The 17,646-nt window shown below is 40.4% G+C and overlaps 7 protein-coding genes and 1 pseudogene across 7 annotated transcripts in view; all 8 read right to left on the reverse strand.

Moving 5' to 3' along the window:
- The window catches only part of LOC114869825 (olfactory receptor 51F2-like), a 67,765-nt gene that overhangs the window by 35,645 nt on the left and 14,474 nt on the right, over positions 1-17,646 (reverse strand). The window lies entirely within an intron of this gene.
- On the reverse strand, positions 303-1,421 carry LOC114869822 (olfactory receptor 51F2-like). The gene has a single exon (XM_029174342.3). The coding sequence runs from the start codon at positions 1,284-1,286 to the stop codon at positions 303-305; it is 984 nt and encodes a 327-aa protein (XP_029030175.1). The 5' UTR covers positions 1,287-1,421.
- On the reverse strand, positions 2,004-4,891 carry LOC114869933 (olfactory receptor 146-like). The gene has a single exon (XM_029174482.3). It carries the CDS (start codon positions 3,516-3,518, stop codon positions 2,535-2,537), a length of 984 nt encoding a protein of 327 aa, XP_029030315.1. The 5' UTR covers positions 3,519-4,891; the 3' UTR covers positions 2,004-2,534.
- LOC114869834 (olfactory receptor 51F2-like) lies at positions 4,895-5,988 on the reverse strand (annotated as a pseudogene).
- On the reverse strand, positions 7,470-11,018 carry LOC114869831 (olfactory receptor 51F2-like). Its single transcript, XM_029174353.3, has one exon. It carries the CDS (start codon positions 9,047-9,049, stop codon positions 8,093-8,095), a length of 957 nt encoding a protein of 318 aa, XP_029030186.1. The 5' UTR covers positions 9,050-11,018; the 3' UTR covers positions 7,470-8,092.
- LOC114869829 (olfactory receptor 51F2-like) lies at positions 11,496-13,734 on the reverse strand. Its single transcript, XM_029174351.3, has one exon. The coding sequence runs from the start codon at positions 13,725-13,727 to the stop codon at positions 12,771-12,773; it is 957 nt and encodes a 318-aa protein (XP_029030184.1). The 5' UTR covers positions 13,728-13,734; the 3' UTR covers positions 11,496-12,770.
- LOC114869832 (olfactory receptor 51F2-like) lies at positions 15,003-16,316 on the reverse strand. Its single transcript, XM_029174354.3, has one exon. The coding sequence runs from the start codon at positions 15,975-15,977 to the stop codon at positions 15,024-15,026; it is 954 nt and encodes a 317-aa protein (XP_029030187.1). The 5' UTR covers positions 15,978-16,316; the 3' UTR covers positions 15,003-15,023.
- LOC114869817 (olfactory receptor 51F2-like) lies at positions 16,452-17,594 on the reverse strand. The gene has a single exon (XM_029174336.3). The coding sequence runs from the start codon at positions 17,590-17,592 to the stop codon at positions 16,564-16,566; it is 1,029 nt and encodes a 342-aa protein (XP_029030169.1). The 5' UTR covers positions 17,593-17,594; the 3' UTR covers positions 16,452-16,563.

A 17,646-nucleotide genomic window follows, 5' to 3' on the forward strand; every position in this document is an offset into this window, starting at 1 on the left:
CAAATCACTCACTCTTTCGGACAAATTGCTCTGATCTAACCTACTGGATAGCTGTGTTTAGGATCAGTGTGCTGTTGAAAGAAATGAAAGTTTAGTGGAAACCAGATGTGTCAACCATGCTGGTTAAGTAGCACTAGAATACAGCCTGCTCTTCAGGAAAGATCCATCAAACTTTCTCTACATCTATTGTACAAAGCTGAGACTGAATGACATATTACAGTTTTTTCACTGATCTGTGTCCAATCTTTGAGTTTCTTGGTCCAAACAAGCCTCTCTTGCAAATTTAATATGTCTTTGTAAGCTCATCTTCTGGATAAGTTCACATTTCTTAACTTATTGTTTCTAAAGAGCCTCTTGACAGACTTCATCACTTCTTCAGTCTTTAAAGAGTAGATGATGGGGTTTAGCAGAGCTGGTACAGTGTGTGTCAAAGTAGAGTTGATGATCCTTGTGTTAGGGTGGATGTAGGATGTCAGTGCAGCTATGTTAGTGGCCAGGAGAGGTAGAAAGAATATAGCAACAAGAATCAGGTGAGAAGTACAAGTTTTGAGAGCTCTGAGTCGTTCCACTCCTGACGCGATCCTGCTAAGTGCGACAGCAATACACATGTAGGTCAGTGCTATTAACAATGGAGGGATAAACATGATTACAGTTATGACGACTTTTGCTAAGATAGAATTTACAGTTGTGTCATTACAGGCCAGATGATATACTGGTCCATGGTCACAGAAAAAGCTTGTTACCACTAAGGACCGACAGAAGGAGAGACGGTCAAGGAATCCAACAACAGTCGCTAAAAGACTCAGTGAAAAAACCCACACAAAGAGGAGAAGCAAAGCAACAGCTGGTTTAGTCACAATACTGTGGTACCTCAGAGGAAAGCAAATGGCTACAAACCTGTCATAGGCCATAGTGACAAGTGTCCACGACTGTACAAAGGCAAAGAACCACACAAAGAACAAGTAACTCAAACAAGCCTCATAGACAATGTATCTCCTGTCAAACAAGAACGTGTCCAGGACTTTAGGGATGAGAGCAGTGCTGCCACACAGATCTGTTAAAGCCAGGCTGAACACGATCATGTATTTAGGAGTGTGAAGAGTCTTCACCAGGTAAATTACAAATATTAAAAAACAGTTCCCGAGGACAGTCAAGATGTAAATGAAGCACAGAAAAACATAGAAATAGTTTGCATTAGAGATGTTGGACAATCCACTAAGATAAAAGGCTGCAGGACGGACAAACGTGGTGTTGAGCATGGTGGCAGATTTCTCTTTCGGACCCATTACAAACACCTGCTTCCCTAAATGTGTAAGTACAACACATCAAGTACAATCTATAACATGTTTGAGAGATATAGGAGAAATGTTACCAAACTCACCTCAGGACTGAGGAAGTGTTCAGCTCTCAGAAGTGAGTAGGAACGAGAGAGGGAGCTGTCATTTATAAAGAGTCTCATTTACTGTGGGGCAGCTGTGTCTCTATGGGTGTCCTAATTTCATCGAGATAGATCTTATTGCTCAGGCATCAGAAACTCTACTGTACTATTAATATATGATATATATATACTCTATTAAAATGTATCAGAAAATAATATTTTAACTAATATAATGTTAGTAATTTGGTGTTAAGGCAAATATATTTGTTCTTGTCCTGATGTCAATGTTGTCCACCTCTACTACTGTATGTCAGGTTGGTTGGCCATTACCAGTTTGTCAGTATGTATGTGCAAGTCCCACAGGAGCTTAGCTCTGTCATTTTCAACCACTTTTGGAGGTGTGTCCGTTTTGGACTTTGGGAGTTCCAGCCTGTACTCAGGAAAGATGTTCCTGTACACTATGCTAGCCACTTCGTTATGGCCTGGTCATCTTACAGTAGCTACTACAGTATGATGCCTGTCAGGAGATTCCATGTTGTGTAGAAGCAGGTTATTGAGCGGTAGTTGGATGCTCCCTTCTGGGGGTCATTCAGGTTAAGGACTGTTCAGCCTTCTGTTAGCCATTTTGGGTGGGTTCCATCCACAAGTAGCTTGCTCATTTGTAAAAAATAACATTGTTTCTAAATCGTTTAGCATCCTTTTATTTTGGACCAAAGCAGCAGCAGCAGTTAAAAAGACACAAATTCTTCATTTAGCCAAAATTAATTATTTATTATAGCTACAATGAAGGTCTGACTGAAGTCAATACAGTACATTTAAACAAAAAAATAATAAGTAAAATATTATCTACAATACAGACTACTAAGGCGTTAGGTGGTTTCAAATCATTCTCTCTTTTGGACAAATCACTCTGACGTAACCTACTGTAGAGGTGTGTTTAGGGTCACTGGGCTGTTGATGGAATTAAACTTAGTCCCACTAAGTAGAAACCAGATGTGTCAGCAATGCTGGTCAGGTTCCAACAACATCACACCCTGTCCTTCAGGAGAGATCCATCAATCTTCTCTACATTCACTATATAGCTTTTTCATTGATCTGTGTCAAATCTTGTGTTTCTTGGTCCAAACAAGCTTCTGTTTAATGTGACATCATGAGCTCATCTTCTGGATAACTTCACAATTCTCAGCTTATTGGTTTTAAAGAGCCTCCTGACAGACGCCATCATTTCTTCAGTCTTTAAAGAGTAGATGATGGGGTTGAGCAGAGCTGGTACACTGTGTGTCAAAGTGGAGTTGATGATCCTGGTATTAGGGTGAAGATAGGGTGTCTGTGCAGCTATATTAGTGGCCATGAGTGGTAGAAAGAATATAGCAACAAGAATGATATGAGACGTACAAGTTTTTAGAGCTTTAAGTCGTTCCACTCCTGATGCAATTCTGCTCAGAGCGACAGCAATGCACACGTAGGTCAGTGCTATTAAAAATGGAGGGGTGAACACGATTACAGTAATGACAACCTTTGCAAAGATGAAATTTATAGTTATATCATTACAGGCCAGCTTATACACTGGTCCATGGTCACAGAAATAGCTTTGTATCACCAAAGACCCACAGAAGGAGAGACGATCAATGAGACCAACAACAGTTGCTAAAAGACTCAGTGAAAAAACCCAAACACCAAACAGCATCAAAATAACAGCTGGTTTAGTCACAATACTGTGGTACCTCAAAGGAAAGCAAATGGCTACAAACCTGTCATAGGCCATAGTGACAAGTGTCCACGACTGTACGAAGGCAAAGAACCACACAAAGAACATGTAACTCAAACAAGCCTCATAGACAATGTATCTCCTGTCAAACAAGAATGTGTCCAGGACTTTAGGGATGAGAACAGTGCTGCCACACAGATCTGTTAAAGCCAGGCTGAACACAATCATGTATTTAGGAGTGTGAAGAGTCTTCTCTAGGTAAATTACTAATATTAAAAAACAGTTCCCGAGGACAGTCAAGATGTAAATGAAGCACAGAAAAACATAGAAATAGTTTGCATTAGAGATGCTGGACAATCCACTAAGATAAAAGACTGCAGGACGGACAAACGTGGCGTTGATCACTGTGGCAGATTTCTCTTTCGGACCCATTACAAACACCTGCTTCCCTAAATGTGCAAGACATCAAGAACAATGCATAACATGTTTGGAGATACAGTAGGAATGTTACCAAACTCACCTCAGGACTGAGAAAGTATTCAGTTCTCTAAAGTGAGTAGATGAGAGAGAGCTTTCATTTATAAAGAGTCTCATTCACTGCGGGGAAGCTCTGTCTCTATGGGTGTCTTCATTCATTGAGTGAGATTAAACCCTATTGTCTATCTAAAACATTTGTCCAGCCTGAAATCTACAGTATACTGAAAATTCTAAAATGTAACACTGGTACTTTGTGTATTTGACTACAGTAAATGTAAAAGAGAAAGTGTTTGCTGGGTTTCAGACCAACAAAAGTAATGGTTAAACTTGTTTCAATAATATTTTATTGAATTAAGACATTTATTTCCAAAGACTGTTTTTGTACATTTCTAAATCCTCAGTTATGATCTGGGATTAGGAAAAATAAAACCATTTCTAAGAACAGCATTAAAATTCTAGAAAAAATTTGAAAGCATTAGAAAAACAGCGGCTTCGGACGTTATCATACCATTCAATGGTCATTATCAGTGGTTATCAGCCCATACGTATGAGGCGGTAGGTGCCCACCTACCTGCTGGCAGCAGTGAATAGGTGCAATAGATCGCTGTCAGTGATCCGTAAGGTTGATCACCAGCAGAGTCAGTAGGGGCGCTGTTGAGCGGTTGTTGTTCAGACGGGAGGATCGAAGTTTCTGATTTTGATTTATTAGCGAGCATAACTTACAGTAGCAAGTAGCTAGCGGTATTGTGTTAGCTAACTGTAACTATCCAGCCCTAACCCTAACCACAATAACCTCTAAAGCTGCTGAACATAGCAACTTAGCTAGCTGTTAGCTGTTCGCGAGGAGGCACAGCAGGCACTTACTGGCCCGTACGAATCCGCTGATAAGTTCTGATCAGCCCATTCGTTATGGCTGATAACATCCGAAGCGGATGCGAAAAATGTCTTTTAAATAATATGACGTTAGCAATTTCTGTAAAACCAGTATAAGAAAAATTTGTACATGCTGTAAAGGCACTTTTTAAACACTTAGCTACAATGAAAGTCTGACTGAACTCAATACATTTGAACAAAGTAACATGTTATCTAGATAAAAGATTACATGAGGTGGCTTCACATCACTCCATCTTTTGGACTTTAGTCCAATTACTCAGAAACCAGATGTGCCAGCAGAACCCCAACCCCCCATCCTCCTCTCAAGATGCATTAATCTTGTCTACATATACTGTACAAAAACTGAAAGGAAAATCACAGTTTTTCCACTCATCTGTGAACAATCTTTGAAGTTCTTGATCCAAACAAGCCTCCTCTGCGCATTTTTCTTCATGAGCTCATTTTGATAACTTCATAATTTTCAGCCTATTGTTTTTAAAAAACCTCCTGACAGACTTTATTACCTCTTCAGTCTTTAAAGAGTAGATGATAGGGTTAAGCAGAGCTGGTACAGTGTGTGTCAAAGTGGAGTTGATAATCCTGGCATTAGGGTGGATGTAAGTGACCAGCACTGCTATGTTAGTGGCCAGGAGTGGAAGGAAAAATATAGCAACAAGAATAATGTGAGACGTACATGTTTTCAGTGCCTTGAGTCGTTCTTCTCCTGATGTAATCCTGCTCAGAGCAACAGCAACACAGACATATGTTAAAGCAATCAATACTACAGGAATACACATAATTACAGCAATAACGAAATTTCCAATGTTATAATTTATAGATGTGTCATTACAGGCCAACCTATACACTGGTCCATGATCACAGAAAAAGCTTGATACCACTAAAGACCTACAGAAAGAGAGACGATTGATGAGCCCAACAGCAATCATTAAGAGAGCCGATGAACAAAACCACACAAAGAAAAGAATTAGAGCCACAACTGCTTTAGTCACAATACTGTGGTACCTCAGAGGACAGCAAATGGCTACGAACCTGTCAAAAGACATAGTGACGAGTGTCCACGACTGTACGAAGGCAAATATCCACACAAAGAACATGTAACTCAAACAAGCCTCATAGACAATGTATCTCCTGTCAAACAAGAACGTGTCCAGGACTTTAGGGATGAGAGCAGTGCTGCCACACAGATCTGTTAAAGCCAGGCTGAACACAATCATGTATTTAGCAGAATGAAGAGTCTTCACCAGGTAAATCACAGACATCAGAAAACCGTTCCCAACAACAGTCATGATTAGACGAAGCACAGGAACACGTAGAAATATGTAGCATGAGGCAGGTCGGAAAACCCGTTAAGATAAAACCTTGCAGGACGAACAAACGTGTCATTTAACATAGTAACAGCTTTCTACTTTAGACCAATTACAAATACCTGGATATTACATCACAGTAGCTACACAGAGCAATCGATGGATGCTTTAGTGAAAACAGACGTTACCAAACGAGCCTCAGTAATATAAACTGCTGGTTTCTCTAAAGTAAGTTGCACCATGAGACAAATGCTTTTATTGTGTAGGTCTTTCATTGTGGGCAGCAGAAGAGCAGGTAGCTGCGTCTCTGTGTGTCTCTTGAGCTTTCTATTCATCAAGCCTATACTCTGCAGAGACAACATAAAACTGTCTTTACGTTACAATATTCTACATCTTTTTATTAATACCATCACATTTTAAACATCCTATTTCAAAACTCTTTTGTTTCAAACGATTCCAACACTTTTCTTTTGTAAGTCAAGCCTCTGAATATTCATTGAGAGTACTTTGTAAAAGTCATGTTATCCCCCATTGATGTTGTACACAAACTTACCTACGATTGATGAAATATCAAGGACAGAGACATCGCCAGGGCCCCACCCTGGAGCCAGGCCCGGGGTTGAGGCTCGCAAGCGAGCACCTGGTGGCCGGGCCTATTCCCATGGGATCCCATGGGACAAAGGCAAAGCACTAAGCATCTTAACATGTTTTCTTTTTGTTTATCTGTTAACCCATGTCACAGATTCTTCTCCTTAGTCATGTCCTTGTTTAGTACCTGTTTTATTCTGGCACTTCCGGTTCACTTCCTGTTTTGCTCTAGGTCTGTTTAGCTTCACGTTCAGTCATGTGGTTTCTCCAGCTGTTTGTAATTACTAATCAGCCATGTATTTAAGCACCACTCCATCTCCAGCATTCTTATCTTGTAAGTCTTGCTTGTGAAAATCACCTTGATTTTGTTTTTGACCCTGCCTTGCCTGATTAACTTGGACTCCTTCTCGATCTCTGCCTGTACCTGACTATCTTTTGCCTGATCCTCTTAAAGACCTTCTATGACTCTGTGGTGGCATCAGCCACCTTTTAATGGAGTGGTCTGCTGGTGCAGCAGCATCTCAGCAGCAGACAGGAGGCGACTGGAGAAGCTGGTCAGGAAGGCCAGCTCTGTTCTAGGGCTGCCTCTTGATTCAGTGCAGGAGGAGGGAGAAAGGAGGATGGTAGCTAAGCTATCATTCATGATGGAGAACGATGCCCACCCACTGTATGAAACGGTGTCATTACTATGCGGCTCCTTCATTGACCGACTGATACCTCCTAAGTGTCTGAAGAAGCGACACCGTAAGTCGTTTCTACCTGCTGCTGTAAGACTTTACAACCTAAGCTGCTTCCAGTAAATTACTTATAATTTTAATTGTTGCTACAATTGTCACCTTTTACTGTAGTCACCATCCAAATGTTTGGGAAAACTTTTACCCTGTGCAATATCCAGTCAATCCATGGTGGAATTACCCATCACCTCAGTATGCATGTGTACAGTACATATATATGATACATTTTTTATTTTATATATGATACATTTTTTATTTTACTTAAATTGTTCACAATTTTGATCCTGCTCTTGTTTTGTACTGCTGCTGCAACATAAAAATTTCCCCATTGTGGCATTAATAAAGGACTATATTGCTTATCTTATTTTATCCCTGCCTGTATTCTTTTGCACTGGCTACTTGTTTCCCAACCTCCAAATGTCTGACAACCCAGTGAGCATTAACACTAACACTAACATTAACAACACTAATACTAACAACATTAACACTAATATTAGCTCTACATTAAGTGTGATCTGCCTCTGTGCTTTTAGTTCCTACTCCTTGACTGTCAAGACACTCAAATAAAACCGAACATATTCAGTCACATTCATAATGTGACCATTACAATAACTTCCTTGATGACAGCTGCTGCACTGAGCCAAATTTCAGGTCAATCTATTTCACACAGTCAGTGACAAACCCTTAGAATTTAAAAGTAATACTGTAATTCTAGAGGTTTTATATTAAAGATTTGCACATAATGTAATTTTAACACTTTAATTTATCAACACAACAGTTACTGTACATTCAGATCATTACACATGGTTATGGTTAAAGTCACCTTACAGTATGCTTACAAACCTTCCTGATAGAGTTCAACATTTCTAAAATAATGTGAACATTTATGCAAAGTATATGCTAGACTATCAGTATAACACACAATATTAAGACAACACATAACAACCACTGACGTCCTGACAAAATACTATGTTAACTAACAGATAGTTTTAAAATTTTTATCATGAGCTCATCTTCTCGATAACCTCTTAATTGTAAGCCTTTTGTTTTTAAAGAGCCTCCTGACAGATGTCATCACTTCTTCAGTCTTTAAAGAGTAGATGATGGGATTCAGCAGAGCTGGTACAGTGTGTGTAAATGTGGAGTTGATTATCCTGATGTTAGGGTGGATGTAGGTGGCCAGTGCTGCTATGTTAGTGACCAGGAGAGGTAGGAAAAATATAGTAACAAGAATAATATGAGATGTACAAGTTTTCAGAGCTTTGACCCGTTCTGCTCCTGATGTAATCCTGCTCAGAGCGACAGCAACACAGATGTATGTTAAAGCAATCAGTACTACAGGAATACACATGATTACAACTAAAACAAAAATTGCAATTATGTAATTTACAGATGTGTCATTACAGGCCAACCTATACACTGGTCCGTGGTCACAGAAAAAGCTTTGTACCACTAAAGACCTACAGAAAGAGAGACGATTGATGAGCCCAACAGCAATCATTAAGAGAGCCGATGAACAAAACCACACAAAGAAAAGAATTACAGCCACAACTGATTTAGTCACAATACTGTGGTACCTCAGAGGAAAGCAAATGGCTACGAACCTGTCAAAAGACATAGTGACAAGTGTCCACGACTGTACGAAGGCAAATATCCAAACAAAGAACATGTAACTCAAACACGCCTCATAGACAATGTACCTCCTGTCAAACAAGAACGTGTCCAGGACTTTAGGGATGAGAGCAGTGCTGCCACACAGATCTGTTAAAGCCAGGCTGAACACAATCATGTATTTAGCAGAATGAAGAGTCTTCACCAGGTAAATCACAGACATCAGAAAACCGTTCCCAACAACAGTCATGATGTAGACAAAGCACAGGAACACATAGAAATATGTAGCATGAGGCAGGTCAGAAAACCCGTAAAGATAAAACATTGCAGGACGAACAAATGTGTCATTTAACATAGTAGCAGCTTTCTACTCTAGACCAATTACAAATACCTGGATATTAGCAGAGCACAGTAGCTCTACAGAGCAATAAATGGTTGTTTAATAAAAACAGACGTTACCAAACGTGGCTCAGTAACATGAACTACTGGCGTCTCTTGTTGTGCCGTGGGACAAATGCTTTTATTGTGTAGGTCTTTCAATGTGGAGCAGCAGAAGAGCAGGTAGCTGCATGTCTGTGCGTCTCTTGAGGTTTCTATTCATCAAGCCTGAACTCCGTGGAGACAACAATAAAACTCTCCTTACTCTACAATATCCTACTTGTTTTTTTCTAATTTGATCACATTGTAAAACTCTTATTTTGAAAAAAATGTTTTTTCAATTATTCTAATTTATTTAATCTATTCTAATCTATTTCTATTTAATCTTTTTTGTAAGCCAAGCCTTTGATTGTTTGAGAGTATTTTTTAAAAGTAATGTTTTCCTGCTGTTGATGATGTTGTTCACAAACCCACCTACGATTGATGAAATATTACAGACTGAGACATCGCCAGGTATGGTGCAGCCAGGGCCCCAACCTGGAGCTGGGCCGGGGGTTGAGGCTTGCATGTGGGCACGTTCCCATGGGACCGGGCCAGAAGGAACAACATGGGACCATCCTCATGTGACCCACCAATCGCAGGAGGAGCCGTAGGGGGCCAGTGCATGGAAGATTGGGCAGCAGTCAGAAGCAGGAGCTCAGGGACCCAATCTTTGGACAACAAATCTGGACATTGGAATATGGAATGTCCTGTCACTGAAGGGGTGGAGCCTGACCTTGTGCGGGAGGTTGAGCAGTATCGGCGAGAAATATTTAGGGTCACCTCCACGCACAGCCTGAGCTCTGGAACCCAATTCCTTAAGAGGGGCCAGACTCACTTCCACTCTGGAGTTGCCTGCAGTGGGAAGCGGCGGGCTGGTGTCGACTTGCTAATAGCTCCCCAGCTTAGCTGCCATGCATTTTTCCTGGTAAACAAGAACATTGTTTCCCTGCGCCTCTGGGTCGTGGATAGGTCACTCGCTCTTGTTTGTGCCTATGGGAAGAATGGCAGTGTGGAGTACACAGCCTTCTACCCACGTCTCAAGGGGATGTGTTGAAAAGCGCTGTAAGTCAGGTCTGCATCGTTTCGTTGGAGGTTTTCACTGCCCATGTGGGCATTGACAGTGACACCTCCTAAGGCGGGATTGGGAGGAACGGCCAACTTGATCTGAACCCGAGTGGTGTTGTGACATTGGACTTCTGTGCTAAGCACAGTTTGGCCATAACAAACACCATGTTCAAACATAAGGGTGTGCATCAGTGCACATGGCACCAGGACATTCTATACCTGAGGTCAAGATGTTGTGGTCATGTCATCTGACCTATGGCTACTGTATATGTTTTAGACACTCGGATGAAGAGAGGGGCTAAGCTGTCAACTGATCACCACCTGGAGGCTGGAAAGAGTTGGCAGGCCCACACATACTGCGAGGGTCTGTTGAAAATGTCTCTTCGAACCCTCTGTCAGAGGGAACTAACACTTCCAGTAGAGGTTTGACCAAATCTAGAGAGATGTTGGAGACATGAGTCTGAGTGGACCATGTTCTCCAACTTGATTGTCAACACGGCCATTTGGAGCCGTGGAACCAACCTTGGTAGTTGTTTCTCTGCAAAAAAAGAGGGACAGGAGAGGGTATTTGAGCTCCAGGAGTATGGGATCCAAAGCTCTTTGTTAACGGCTGGTGTTAAAGGCTGTCCCTGTAAACTCTCTTTACACTAGAATATTCTGGGTTGTTTTTTTAATTAATTTCATTGTTGTAACCCTCCTATTTTGGAATTTATGTTTAGTTTATCTGTTCACCCGTGTTTCGTGAAACCAAACATAGTCAGTCTCATTCATATTGTGACTGTTTCTATAACTTCGTTGATGGAAGCTGCTGCACTGAGCCACATTTCAAATCATTTTGTTTCACACAGTTAGTGACAAACCCTTAGAACTTTAAAGTAATACTGTACTGTAACTGTAGAGATTTTATTTTAAACATTTGAACATTTATGCAATTTTGACCGTTTAATTTATCACCACAGCAGTTACTGTACTGTACATTTAGATCATTGGACAAGGTGGTTCAAGTCATCTTGTCATCAATACTAAAGGAATACACATGATTACAGCAATAACGAAATTTCCAATGTTATAATTTATAGATGTGTCATTACAGGCCAACCTATACACTGGTCCGTGTTCACAGAAAAAGCTTTGTACCACTAAAGACCTACAGAAAGAGAGACGATTGATGAGCCCAACAGCAATTATTAAGAAACCCGATGAACAAAACCACACAAAGAAAAGAATCAGAGCCACAACTGGTTTGGTCACAATACTGTGGTACCTCAGAGGAAAGCAAATGGCTACAAACCTGTCAAAAGACATAGTTACGAGTGTCCACGACTGTACGAAGGCAAATATCCACACAAAGAACATGTAACTCAAACAAGCCTCATAGACAATGTATCTCCTGTCAAACAAGAACGTGTCCAGGACTTTAGGGATGAGAGCAGTGCTGCCACACAGATCTGTTAAAGCCAGGCTGAACACAATCATGTATTTAGCAGAATGAAGAGTCTTCGCATGAGGCAGGTCGGAAAACCCGTTAAGATAAAACGCTGCAGGACGAACAAATGTATCGTTTAACATAGTAAACCAATTACAATTACCTGGGTAAAGCAGAGAATATCACAGTAGCTACACAGAGCAATCAATGTATGCTTTAGTAAGTACAGTAACAAGAACTACTGGCTTCTCTAAAGCAAGTTGTACCATGAGACAAATGCTTTTATTGTGTAGGTCTTTCATTGTGGGCAGCAGAAGGACAGGTAGCTGCATCTCTGTGCGTCTCCTGAGCTTTCTATTCACCAAGTTTAAAAAAGAGACAACAATAAAACTCTCTCTACTCTGGAATATTCTGGGTTGTTTTTTTATCATTTAATTGTTGTAACCCTCTTATTTTAGAAATCATGTTTTTGATTCCATCGTCTTTTGTAACTCACGGCTGTGATTATTCATTGAAACAATATTTTAAAGGTAATGTTTTCCTGCATTGATGTTTTTCTGACACATACTTATAATAAGAAACTCTGACTGATTAGGTTATAATGGAAAATCTTTGGATTCAAGGTTGTGTTTGACTATTTTGCATAAAGAAGCAAATACAACATTCATAGGATAACACATGGGAGGTAGTGAGGTTAGACAGGAGGTGAAGACAAAGGTAAACCACTTTGTTTCTTAGCATGTTGTAGTTTATGTTTACCCATGTCTCATGTGAAACCAAACATATTCAGTCTCATTCATAATGTGTTTCTATAACTTCCTTGATGACAGCTGCTGCACTGAGCCACATTTCAAATCATTTTGTTTCACACAGTCAGTGACAAACCCTTAGAGCTTTAAAGTAATACTGTAATTCTAGAGATTTTATTTTACACATTTGAATGTTTATGCAATTTTGACCCTTTAATTTATCAACACAGCAGTTACTGTACATTTAGATCATTGGAGAAGGTGGTTCAAGTCATCTTGTTTTTGTAAAGGTTCCTGACAAAATTCAGCATGTGAATGGGATTTGAGTTTTTGCTACAGTATCCGCACAACACAAAACATTAAAACAACACATCACAACGAATGAAGTCCTGACAAAGTATTTAGTTTTAACACTTTTATAATGTTGATAACTTCACATTTCTTAGCCTATTGTTTTTAAACAGCCTTCTGACAGAGGTCATCACTTCTTCGGTCTTTAAAGAGTAGATGATGGGGTTGAGGAGAGCTGGAATAGTGTGTGTCAAAGTAGAGTTGATGATCCTAGTGTTAGGGTGAAGGTAGGACGTCATAACAGCTACGTTTGTGCCCAGTAATGGTAGGAAAAATATAGCAACAAGAATAATATGAGAAGTACAAGTTTGCACAGCTTTTAGCCGCTCAGCTCCTGATGTAATCCTGCTCAGAGCAACAGCAACACAAACATACGTTAAGGCTATCAATACTAAAGGAATACACATGATTACAGCAATAACGAAATTTCCAATGTGGTCATTTACAGATGTGTCATTACAGGCCAGATAATATACTGGCCCATGGTCACAGAAAAAGCTTTGTACCACTAAGGACCCACAAAAAGAGAGACGATTGATGAGCCCAACATCACTAGCTAAGAGACTTGATGAGCAAAACCAAACAAAGAAAAGAATTACAGCCACAACTGGTTTGGTCACAATACTGTGGTACCTCAAAGGAAAGCAAATTGCTACGAACCTGTCAAAAGACATAGTTACGAGTGTCCACGACTGTACGAAGGCAAAGAACCACACAAAGAACATGTAACTCAAACACGCCTCATAGACAATGTACCTCCTGTCAAACAAGAACGTGTCCAGGACTTTAGGGATGAGAGCAGTGCTGCCACACAGATCTGTTAAAGCCAGGCTGAACACAATCATGTATTTAGCAGAATGAAGAGTCTTCACCAGGTAAATCACAGACATCAGAAAACCGTTCCCAACAACAGTCATAATGTACACAAAGCACAGGAACACATAGAAATATGTAGCATGAGGCAGGTCGGAAAACCCGTTAAGATAAAACATTGCAGGACGAACAAATGTGTCATTTAACATAGTAGCAGCTTTCTACTTTAGACCAATACAAATACCTGGATATTAGCAGAGAATATCACACTAGCTCTACAGAGCAATCGATGTCTAATAAAAACAGACGTTACTAAACACGGTTTAGTAACAAGTACTACTGACTTATCTGAAGTAAGTTGTACCGTGAGACAAATGCTTTTATTGTGTAGGTCTTTCATTGTGGGCAGCAGAGGAGCAGGTAGCTGCATCTCTGTGTCTCTTGAGGTTTCTATTTACCAAGCCTAAACCTGCAGAGACAACAATAAAACTGTCTATACTCTACAATATCCTGCTTGTTTTTTCTAATTTGATGACATTGTAAACTTCTTATTTTGAAAATCATGTTTTGGAATGATTCCATCGTTTCTTCTTTTGTAAGTCAAGCCTGTGATTATTTATTGAGACTATTTTTAAAGGTGATATTTTCCTGCATTAATGTTGTTCGCAAACCCACCTGATTGATGAGATATTGTATCAAGGGCCAAGACATTGGCCCCACCCTGGAGCCAGGCCTGGAGCCAGGCCTGAAGTTGAGGCTGACATGCGAGTACCTGGTGGCCGAGTCTAATTCTACAGGACCCGGCCAAAAGAAGCAACGTGGGACCCTCCTTATGCTCATCCAACACCTGCAGGAGGAGCCGTAGGGGGCCGGTGCAAGGAAGATTGAGCAGCAGTCAGAGGCAGGAGACTCAGTGACCCAATCTCTTGACAACAAATCTGGATATTGAAATATAGAATGTCATGTCACTGGGAAGATGGAACCTGGCCTTCTGCGGGAGATTGAGCGGTATGGGCTAGAAACAGTCAGGGTCACCTCCACACACAGCCTGGGCTCTGGAACCCAATTTCTTGAGAGCCTTGAGAGTGAGGATCAGTGCACATGGCACCAGGACATCCTACTGTAGACCAGAGGTCAAGATATTGTGGTCAACATGTGGTCAACAACTTGATTAAGTTATAATACAAAGTCTTTGGGTTTAAGGTCTATGTTTACATATTTTGCACAAAACAGCAACTATAGGAGCAACTCTTTAATGTATCAACACAGCAGTTACTGTGCATTGAGATCATTGGACAAGGTTACAATTCAAGTCATCTTGTGTTTACAAAGCTTCCTGATAAGAGTTCAACATTTTCTAATAAGTGAACAAGATTTGGGTTTATGCTACAGTATCAGTACAACACAACTTTGAGACAACACATAACAACCACTGACGTCCTCATAAAATACTATGTTAATTAACAGGTATATGTTTTTAACATTTTTAATGTGTTATTAGGAGCTTATCTTGATGACTTCACATTTCTCAGCCTATTGTTTTTAAGGAGCCTCCTGACAGACGTCATCACTTCTTCAGTCTTTAAAGAGTAGATGATGGGGTTGAGCAGAGCTGGTACTGTGTGTGTCAAAGTGGAGTTGATGATCCTGGTGTTAGGGTGGATGTAGGTGGCCAGCGCTGCTATGTTAGTGACCAGGAGAGGTAGGAAAAATATAGCAACAAGAATAATATGGGATGTACAAGTTTTCACAGCTTTCAGCCTCTCAGCTCCTGATGTAATCCTGCTCAGACTGACAGCAACACAGATGTACGTTAAGGCTATAAGTACTACAGGTATACATATGATCACAGTAATGAGAAAATTTGCAATGATGTTATTTACAGATGTGTCATTACAGGCCAACTTATACACCGGTCCATGGTCACAGAAAAAGCTTTGTACCACTAAAGACCTACAGAAAGAGAGACGAGTAATGAGCCCGACGAGACTTGCCAAAAAACACGATGAACAAAACCACACAAAGAAAAGAATCAGCGCCACAACTGATTTAGTGACAATACTGTGGTACCTCAGAGGAAAGCAAATGGCTACAAACCTGTCAAAAGACATAGTGACAAGTGTCCACGACTGTACAAAGGCAAAGAACCACACAAAGAACATGTAACTCAAACAAGCCTCATAGACAATGTATCTCCTGTCAAACAAGAACGTGTCCAGGACTTTAGGGATGAGAGCAGTGCTGCCACACAGATCTGTTAAAGCCAGGCTGAACACAATCATGTATTTAGCAGAATGAAGAGTCTTCACCAGGTAAATCACAGACATCAGAAAACCGTTGCCAACAACAGTCATGATGTAAACGAAGCACAGGAACACATAGAAATACGTTGCATGAGGCAGGTCAGAAAACCCGTTAAGATAAAACGTTGCAGGACGAAAAAACGTGTCGTTTAACATAGTAGCAGCTTTCTACTTCAGACGAATTACAAATACCTGGATATTAGCAAAGAATATCACACTAGCTCTACAGAGTAATCGATGCCTAATAAAAACAGACGTTACTAAACGCAGTTCAAGTAACAAGAACTACTGGCTTCTCTAAAGCAAGTTGTACCGTGATACAAACGCTTTTATTGTGTAGGTCTTTCATTGTGGGCAGCAGAGGAGCAGGTAGCTGTATCTCTGTGCGTCTCTTGAGATTTCTATTCACCAAGCCAACTCTGCAGAGACAACAATAAAACTCTTCACTCAATATTCAGTTTGTTTGTTTGTTTAATTTCATCACATCGTAACCATTTTATTTCGAAAATCACATTTTTTAAAACGATTTCATCTTTCCTTGCTTGTAACTCATATATTATATATTCACAGTAAAGTCTGTGTTTTATAGGTACTGTATGTGTTTCACTGTTTAGTTTAATGCAGCAAAAACAACATTCTCAATGTAAAACAGCTGGGCCCATGTAGTCTCCAAGGAAGAGGATGCTGTCAAGGCCTCTGTGATCATAGTTTGTAAAACCTAAATTTGGTGAAAAGCTGTGGGTCAGACTAACACTTGAGGTTTGACATTGTGCACTGTACCTCTACCTTTCATGCTATTATCAAAGGTTTTGATTTTTAGGCTAGTGTTGCAAAGTTTCCTGATAGCCTTCATCACTTCTTCAGTCTTTAAAGAGTAGATAATGGGGTTGAGCAGAGCTGGTACAGTGTGAGTCAAAGTGGAGTTGATGATCCTAGTATTAGGGTGAAGAGAGGACATGATAACAGCTAGGTTTGTGCCCAGTAGTGGTAGGAAAAATATAGCAACAAGAATAATATGAGAAGTACACGTTTTTAGAGCTTTGAGTCGTTCTGCTCCAGATGCGATCCTGCTCAGAGCGACAGCAATGCAGACGTATGTTAACGCTATCAATACTAAAGGAACGCATATGATTATAACTATGAAAAATCTTGCAATAATGGTGTTTAAAGTTGTGTCACTACAGGCCAGATAATATACAGGTCCATGGTCACAGAAAAAGCTTTGTACCACCAAAGACCCACAGAAGGACAGACGGTCGATGAGACCAACAGCTGCTGCGAAAAGACTCAGAGAAAAAGCCCAAACACAAAGCAGCATCACAGCAACAGCTGGTTTGGTTACAATACTGTGGTACCTCAGAGGAAAGCAAATGGCTACAAACCTATCATAGGCCATAGTGACAAGTGTCCACGACTGTACAAAGGCAAAGAACCACACAAAGAACATGTAACTCAAACAAGCCTCATAGACAATGTATCTCCTGTCAAACAAGAACGTGTCCAGGACTTTAGGGATGAGAGCAGTGCTGCCACACAGATCTGTTAAAGCCAGGCTGAACACAATCATGTATTTAGCAGAATGAAGAGTCTTCACCAGGTAAATCACAGACATCAGAAAACCGTTCCCAACAACAGTCATGATGTAGACGAAGCACAGGAACACGTAGTAATACTGAGCATGAGGGATGTCGGTGAAGCCATTGATGTAAAAAGCTGCAGGACGAACAAACGTAGTATTAATTATGGAGGCTGATCTCTCTGCTTGGCTCATCACAATAACTGTTTCCCTAGAAATAACAACAAATATTAAGGATGACACAGCAAA

Source organism: Betta splendens, chromosome 14, assembly GCF_900634795.4.
Source record: "Betta splendens chromosome 14, fBetSpl5.4, whole genome shotgun sequence".
Lineage (NCBI taxonomy): Eukaryota > Metazoa > Chordata > Actinopteri > Anabantiformes > Osphronemidae > Betta > Betta splendens.

What these genes read in the sequence shown, in the direction of transcription:
- LOC114869829 (XM_029174351.3), bottom strand. Translation starts at nt 13,727, where the DNA reads ATGTTAAATGACACATTTGTTCGTCCTGCAATGTTTTATCTTAACGGG.
- LOC114869817 (XM_029174336.3), bottom strand. Translation starts at nt 17,592, where the DNA reads ATGAGCCAAGCAGAGAGATCAGCCTCCATAATTAATACTACGTTTGTT.
- LOC114869832 (XM_029174354.3), bottom strand. Translation starts at nt 15,977, where the DNA reads ATGTTAAACGACACGTTTTTTCGTCCTGCAACGTTTTATCTTAACGGG.
- LOC114869822 (XM_029174342.3), bottom strand. Translation starts at nt 1,286, where the DNA reads ATGGGTCCGAAAGAGAAATCTGCCACCATGCTCAACACCACGTTTGTC.
- LOC114869831 (XM_029174353.3), bottom strand. Translation starts at nt 9,049, where the DNA reads ATGTTAAATGACACATTTGTTCGTCCTGCAATGTTTTATCTTTACGGG.
- LOC114869933 (XM_029174482.3), bottom strand. Translation starts at nt 3,518, where the DNA reads ATGGGTCCGAAAGAGAAATCTGCCACAGTGATCAACGCCACGTTTGTC.